At 52.4% G+C, this 8,067-nt stretch overlaps 2 protein-coding genes across 2 annotated transcripts; one reads left to right on the top strand and one right to left on the bottom strand.

Moving 5' to 3' along the window:
* Positions 1-101: 101 nt before the first annotated feature.
* On the top strand, positions 102-2,698 carry LAESUDRAFT_452061 (long-chain-fatty-acid-CoA-ligase). Its single transcript, XM_040902527.1, has 6 exons — positions 102-622; positions 680-1,587; positions 1,642-1,948; positions 2,011-2,044; positions 2,101-2,484; positions 2,540-2,698. The coding sequence occupies exons 1-6, from the start codon at positions 201-203 to the stop codon at positions 2,567-2,569; spliced, it is 2,085 nt and encodes a 694-aa protein (XP_040759584.1). The 5' UTR covers positions 102-200; the 3' UTR covers positions 2,570-2,698.
* A 128-nt stretch (positions 2,699-2,826) lies between these two features.
* On the bottom strand, positions 2,827-4,718 carry LAESUDRAFT_663055 (uncharacterized protein; the record flags this gene model as incomplete). The annotated part of the gene is made up of 8 exons (XM_040905038.1): positions 2,827-3,314; positions 3,374-3,542; positions 3,601-3,913; positions 3,971-4,074; positions 4,125-4,241; positions 4,291-4,513; positions 4,570-4,609; positions 4,667-4,718. 8 exons carry the CDS (start codon positions 4,716-4,718, stop codon positions 2,827-2,829), a joined length of 1,506 nt encoding a protein of 501 aa, XP_040759585.1.
* Positions 4,719-8,067: the final 3,349 nt, after the last annotated feature.

Consider the following 8,067-nt stretch of genomic DNA (forward strand, 5'->3'; position numbering starts at 1 on the left):
ATTACAACTGAGGATGGGCGCCTAGCAGCACGTGCTCAGAATAAACCTCGTTTCGGGGTTGGCTATCGGCAACTTACCCCGTCGCTAAGTCCAAAAGGAGGTTAGCTTAATTGACATCACCGGCCGTGGCCTGACGCGTCCGGCGTGCGCCCACTCCTTTTACTCTCAACCCCCTTTCACTCTCAACCACCACCACCACCATGGTCCGCATTGACCCCAATCGCTACGGCAAGGAAGGCTCTGCAGAAGTCGGTCCAGCGAAAGTGGACGGCGAGACACGCATACGACGTAATGCGTTGACCAAGGACAAGCTCGTCACGCAGCCATGGGAAGGCATAGACACGGTTTACGATGTCCTCATGTATGCTGCCCGCACGCACGGCACTAAGGACGCCTACGGCACCAGAGACATCGTCGATGTGCACGAAGAGGAGAGGGAGGTCAAGAAAATCGTGGGCGGGAAAGAGATCACGGAAAAGAAAACGTGGAAGTATTTCGAGCTGAGCGACTACAAGTACATCAGCTTCCTTCAGGTCAAGGAGGCTGCACTCGAGATTGCAGGCGGCCTTCTTGAGCTGGGCGTCGCAAAAAAGGACGTGATAAACGTGTATGCGGCTACGAGGTGAGTTCCCCCCCTCACGGAGGCAGCAGTCTTGCTGACTTAGGCATGGTGATGCAGCGCCAATTGGCAACTCGTGTCCTATGGCTGCGCAACGATATCGACTCCGATTGCGACCGCTTACGAGACCCTCGGGGAGTTGGGACTTCAGCACGCGCTCAACGAACCGGAGTGCGTCGCCATCTACACGAATGCGGAGTTGCTGAAGACCGTCGCGAACGTTGCTCACAACGTCCCGAGTCTCCGCATTGTCATCTATGATGGCAACGTTGATGCTGCCGTTGTAGAGCAGATTCGCAGCGTCAGAGAAGGCATGCGGGTCCTCACGTTGGACGAATTGCGAGAGCTCGGCAAGGGTGTCGACGAAGAGAGATTAAAGGAACGACTCCCAACGCCATCCGACCTGTCGTGCATCATGTACACGAGTGGTACCACAGGAACCCCCAAGGGTGTGATGATTACACACGCAAACGCTATCGCCGCGTTGGGGTCCGTCTACACCTATTTGGGGCACCATCTCAAGCCGGACGATGGCTACCTGGCGTATCTGCCGCTATCACACGTACTCGAGTGGATCGTTGAAATGTGTCTCTTCTTCGTGGGGATGACATTCGGCTATGCTCGGGTCAAGACGCTCATGGATACCTCGGTGCGCAAATGTTTGGGGGACATTCGCGCGTTCAAGCCTTCCATCATGTGCGGTGTGCCTCAAGTGTGGGAGATGATCAGGAAGGGTATCATTGGTAAAGTCAACATGGGCGGCACGCTGAAGAAGAGAGTCTTTAACGGCGCTCTTGCCGCGAAGAGGGCGGGCGTGCCCGGGTTGAGTGAGCTTGCTGACAGTGTAGTGTTCAGTCAGGTGCGGAACGCAACAGGCGGCAGATTGCGCCTGGCGCTTTCGGGAGGCGCTGCGCTCAGCGTGGAAACGCAAGAGCTGCTCACGCTCGCGTTGGTGAAGATCCTGCCAGGCGAGTAACGAGGAGCTGTGCGACTTTGGTTTGGCTGAAGCTGATCTGTTTTAGGATACGGACTTACGGAGACGTGCGGAATGTGCACTGTTTTCCCGCCAGAGTTCACTCGGCTCGGCTCGGTCGGCCTTCCCATGCCATCGGTCGAGATCAAACTTGTTGATGTCGTGGACGTGAACTATCTTTCGACGAACGATCCTCCACAGGGTGAGGTTTGGGTCCGCGGGCCTTCGTTGACAAGAGGCTACTTCAAGCGGGATGACCTCAACAATGACGAGTCTATCTTCGCAAAGGATGGGTGGTTCAGGACAGGTGACGTGGGTCAGTGGAACTCAGATGGTACTCTCAGCTTGGTGGATCGGTTTGTGCCACTCCGCATCTGTTTTGTCTTGCTAGTAGCTGACATTCGGACGTCTCGGTCAGTATTAAGAATCTGATCAAGTTGCAAGGTGGAGAGGCAAGTTACCTTGTTCAACTTGTATACGAACCCTCCTGATAGTCACGTCTCTGCAGTACATTGCACTCGAGCGCCTCGAGTCCATTTACAAGTCGTGCAACCTCGTCTCGAACATCTGCGTGCACGCCAGCCCGGACGCAAAGCAGCCAATTGCTATCATCATTCCTCACGAGCAGCAGCTGCGGCATGCACTTCAGACGAAGAACATCGATTTCGCACCGCACACGGGTCTTCATGACATCTGCGCCGACGACCGGGTGAACGAACTCGTGCTCAAGGAATGCAATGCGGTCGGCAAGAAGAACGGCTTTAGGTCGATGGAGCTGCTCGAAGGCGTCATCCTAACTGCGGACGAGTGGACTCCGCAGAGCGGACTCGTGACGGCTGCGCAGAAGATACAGCGCCGGAAGGTCGCAGAGCATTTTGCCAAGGAGATCAAGGTATGGCTTGGTTTTGCGATATGTGTCCTGTTGGGCTGACAGACGGCATTCGCAGGAAATCTACCATCCCATATCAGCGTCGTAAAGTTCTTCATAGATACCCATGATTTTTTTTTCACTGGCGACTGATACCTTCTGCTGTCGTCGTTCGATAGTACCAACGACCGTCCTCATCTTTGTGTTTCTTGTAGGACCTCACTGTACTTATATCATAGTCCCATACATCCTGTAATACATGATGACACATCGCACAAGACAACCAAGCATATCGGTTGTGGAAGGCAGATCGGTCGCAAAAAACCATCACTAGCAGGTATCAAAGCAAGAGTAGAATCTGCGTGATCATTCCGCTGAATCATCCGTCTTCATCTTCTTCGCGCTCTGGATGGATTGGCCACTGACGCTGACATCGTCTCCGCCGTCAGGCCCTACCGCGCGTTTTCGCTTCTCGCCGACTTGCTCGCCATCAGCTGCGGTTGTGGCAGCGAGTGTTGTGCTCGCACCCTCCTCCGTCTTTTTCGCGCTCTGGATAGTGGGAATCGATTGGCCACGGACGCCGACATCGGGTCCGCCGTCAGGCTCTACCGCGCGTTTTCGCTTCTCGGCGACTTGCTCGCCATCAGCTGCAGCTGCGTCTCCAGCCTGTTTTTTATTGCTTCCACCACGTCCGCCGCGTCCGCCGCCACGGTCACCCCGCCCTCGTTTGCCGCCCCGTCCTCCGCGCCCTCCGCGCCCTCCACGTCCTCCACCAACTTTGTTTTGTAAGACTGCAACTGCTCGCTTGGCAGACGACCGCGCGCGCTCGAGCTGGAACGCTCTTTCTGTCTCCTCTAGGAAGAATGGAAGCAGATAAGCATCTACCGGGTGCGAATAACTCAAGAAAACCTACCGTCAGGGACACTCCACGTCACCTCCACCGTGCTGAGCGTCTTGAGATTTTCTTTGACATAGTTGATGTCGTCATCGGTCAGGGTCCTGTCAAAGCCGACCAGTCCAGAGGACTCTCCCGTGGTGTACTTGACGAACACCAGATGGCCCATTCGCTCCTTCACGGTGCCCTGTCACGGACGGAGTGTTGGCGAAGACCCTGCATGGCACGCGTCGAACAAGACGTACCTTTATCTCCTCGAAGCTGACGTTATTTCCGCAGCCCTCAAACTTTAGTGTCGCGCCCTTCACGAATGGCACCTCCTCCTCCTTGACCGAGATCCCGGCCTTATCTTCGTATGCGCGGATTTTGTTGCCCATGAAGTCCAGGAAGATATCGGGCTTGGGCTCCTTCTCCTTCTCCTTCTCTTTGCCCTTTTGTTCCTTTGCCATCTCCATCTCGCGGAATGCATTGAAACCCTTGCGTCCCGGACCAACAATCTTCGCCTTGCGAATGCCAGAGAGACCCTTTTCTTTGATCTTCATCTCGCAATATGCCTCTCTGGGGGGGAATAAATGGTGAAAACAGAGGGTTGCGAATTATGTCTCAATAACGTACTTTGTCATAATCAGCAGCTCCTTGTCATCCCAGGATGGTTTGGGATCGGCATTCAGGAAGTCCTCCACCGATTTGTGGTCGGTAAACTCAACAAACACGGAGCCCTACAGACGTATAAGAGCTTGCAGCGCATACTCCTGAACCAAGCACGTACCTTGAAGTCTTTCGTAGCATGGTTCCTCCGCATACGCACGGCGTTCGTCTGCCCGTACTTGTTGAAGAACTGCTCTAGCTTCTTCTGCATATCCTCCACCTCTACTCCGAATCCTTTCTGTCAATCGGTCAGAATACTGAACTGCACGTTAAGAGTGTTCATTTACCGCGTATATGCTGCGCTCCGATCCTCCCTTCGGCTTCTGGAGCTCCGTGCGCCGGCGAACCTGTGCGCCATCCTCGTTCACCTCAAGCTCCTCGCTCGCTCGCAGAGCATTCGCGACCCACTCAAGTCCATACGGCTGGTAGTCGCGCATGCGCTTGAACGATGCAATTGTTTGGACGGGCACCCAATGTTCGGGATTAGCCGTGTGAAGGGACCACATGAACCTGCAAGCGATGTCAGCGAACATGCGTTTTGTTGTCCAAAACTAACGCAAACTCACTTATCGTAAGGGAGGTTGGCATCCGCAAAGTAAAACTCGACTAGCGACGCGTTTAGGCCCCAGGGAACAACGAGCAGTCGCAATTCAATCCACGTACCTTGGCGCATCGCATTGAACTTTTTTTCGTCATCTCCCTGCTCAACTTCCATGTTCTGCTCTCCCTCTACCTTTTCATCAAGGTTTTCAGCTTGAGGAGCGTCCTTGATCTCCAACGCATCCGGCTGCACTGCTGGGGTCTCCTCAGATGGCGCGGAGGCGCTCTCAACGTCCTCCATCGTCACATCATCTTCAACAATCGCAGTAGCGTCCGCACTTGAGCCCGCCATACCTTGAACGGTGAAAAGGACTGTGCGTGCAGTAGGCTGCTGGGAGAGCGGAGAGAGGGAGGGAAAGCGGAGTCGAGACGAAACGAACACTGAACGGTGAGAAAAGCCAGATGAGATCTTGAGTAATTCGGCAATCTCCGTGATAGATCACGCGACGCGCTTGTGGCTGCAATCGACGCGCCTGTGGCAAAGCTCGCAACCCAAACATTATTTATACAATTTGAGTGAATCGTTGAACTCGAAGCGGCGCACAGCTCGAGTACAGATATCACATAATGCTTCTGGTTTTATTTTCTCTGTCCGCCTCCGTCTCCGCCTTCTTTGCAATGCGAACGTTTGAGCCTCTCGAGCTTCAAAGTTCAAGTTACTGTTTCGCTGCAACATCAGATCCTGCGACGGCTGAGAGCGGTCAACCTCTCTTATAGGTCGATGCTGTCGGGTTCATGGCGCGACGGAGTCGCAGACTATTGTTTAGCGTCTGGAATCAATGACCTCATTCTTCAACAAATAATCATCGATTATCGTCCGTGACATTGATCCGCTAAGGCTTACCTTTGAAGAATCGTAGATAACATACTACCATATTCCTGATATCATATAGCGTCTCGTAGAAGCATAAGATACATGATAGCCCTTGAATCAAAACAAGCAAATCAGATCGAACAGCCGAGTCATAAGCGCGTCGAATATCGAGCCGAGGCGTGTATGATATCCCTGAATGCGATATACACGGCCCTCTCGTTTTGTAAAGCAGTCGCCTAGTTTGTTTTGCATAAGGCTTTCCCATCATGCGTAGTTTATATGCTTTTAATGCCTGTTCAAAAGCACGAATGTCGCGAACGTTTCTCAATGGCCAACTTGCGGCTCTTCACCCACTCGACCGGGAGAATTTATTCTGTCGGTCGGCGCAGCAGGGTCGCTGACACCACCAGATACGCCATTGTCCTGGTCGGTTTCATTGGAGAGAACGATGACGGTCTGCGAGGAAGCTTCCGAATGCTTGGCACGGCTGGCGCGCAGGGAGTCAGCTTGAGTTCACTTGTCACAATCAATGCAGTACGCACGGTGAAGATAGTCTCTTTGAAGACCCACCCCCTGAGCTGTCCAGTGTATTCATCGGGATGTTCTCCATATACAGACTGGTCGAGAGATACGACCTGCCATTGTAACGCAGGTAATGACGCGCATTCAGTCTGCCGTCCGGGCATCAGCAAAAAGGTCGGACACCGATCTGGGCCGATAAGGCAGACTTATGTAGGTAATGTATCCCGAAATCTTGTAATGTCAGGCAATGTCAGATAATGTCAGACAACACCCCATGGCATGCGGTGTCCCCAGACCTACTGATGTCTGGCCAGGAGCCATTATCTGTACATATCTAGTATTGCCTTACTGATATCTATTAGATATGTGCAGTCTCTAGCAGATCATATGAGGAACCATTTGTACAAATATATGCCTTTATATAAATTGATATGCAGGTGTACAGACATTGCAATGTTACAGATAGTAAATACAGCCTCAGAGTATGAGAAGAGGTGACATTATTGCTTTGAAACCTGTTCTCAGCACCTACTGACATTCTGATTGATATCTTCATGTCAATACCGCAGTCGTCATTGGGATTCCATTGTCTCCAGCTATGTCGTCGCCACTTCTGCAGAGTCACCATCACGTGCACAACACATTGGGAAGCCAGCTTACCGTAGATGGTAAGCGGGCGACGCGTACGTCACTGCTGGACTTCAGTTCAAGCTCCGACGCACGTCCTTTATGAGCGAGTCACTTAGGTCGCTCGCCGTCGGCGTCCTTGCCCTTCCTCTCACTGTCAACGACACTAATACAAGCTTGCCGCTTTGGTACTCAGTACTCGTCCGGTTGTCAGATGCTGCTCAGCGGTCCTATCTGTGTGGTCAGCTGTGCCAGCCCCTAGCTGGTCTGGATGAGAACCTGCTCCGCGTACGACCTCCGTTGCCAGTCTATGTCAAACCCCTTGATGGCACCGTCATATTCTAAAGCTTCTTTATCACTTGCGGCACATTTACGCGCATGACGTCGACTCTAGCGTAGGGTACGATCGCTGCAACGCGCGTTGACTAATCTTGGGTGTCTCGGAATCAACGCGTAACGAGTTTGCAATCATCTTGACCGTAAGCTTTCGCTTCACGTCTGTGCACAATTGCATACTAGACAAGTCCACGCTATGGAATTACATGGTGAGTCTCATCCACTACCATCCCGAAATTGGTTCATAGACTGACTATATGCGCTGTATATTGATACTCTACAGAGCGCCGCGTTTTGATTGAGAATTTGGTGAGTATCTACTTCTTGAGGCTTCATGACGACTGTGAGACAACGTTTCGAGATGCAGGGCTGCATCACTGCCATTTCCCCAGGTCTTACTGTGAGTTGTCAGGAGAGAGCCAAGAATCGACTAGCACTGACTGCGAAACTCGCGACGTTGCAAGTCCACTTGGGCCAGACCTCATAAAAGGATGATGCTTACAATTCATAAGGAGGGAAGCAGAGGCAGTTCACCTCACAGCGAAGGTGCGCATGTACTTTCAGAATCTGCACGCATACGCTGATCGTATCCACCTTGGAGACTCTCCGCTGCCATCAGATCGCACGTCCACCGGCTCGTGTCACAGATTTTCACGTCTTCACCTCTGCACGTGACCAAGACATCACTTGACATCAGCGCTAGGCTGTTCAGAAAGGAACGAACCGGTACGCGAAGTACTAACAGTCCTAGACGCCCCGAAGGTCCAGGTCTAGTCACGTGACATATCACGTGATATCCACACATGTGACAAGTAGCGCTGGTATTAGGTAAGCCTAACTTATACAGTAATATCATCCCACCTAGAAGCAACGGTCGGACTCCGGAAGAATCCAACGAAGGGGATACACGCCACCGGAGATATGTCCTTAAGGGGATATTAGTTCACATGCACGAGGTAGATAGCTACCACACCACCGGAGATGTAGCCATTACAGGCAATACCATTCCCATGGTCTTACTAAGTAGTTCGGAGATTCGGCATACATGACACACGTAGTCTGACAGGTAGTGGTAACCAATCAGACAATGTCCATTAGCTAGCGGTTCTGGGGTATCAGGGTACCAAGGGTCCCTCCGCTCATGTATATAAGCCAGAGCTCTGAG

This window comes from Laetiporus sulphureus (assembly GCF_001632365.1).
Source record: "Laetiporus sulphureus 93-53 unplaced genomic scaffold LAESUscaffold_55, whole genome shotgun sequence".
Classification (NCBI taxonomy): domain Eukaryota; kingdom Fungi; phylum Basidiomycota; class Agaricomycetes; order Polyporales; family Laetiporaceae; genus Laetiporus; species Laetiporus sulphureus.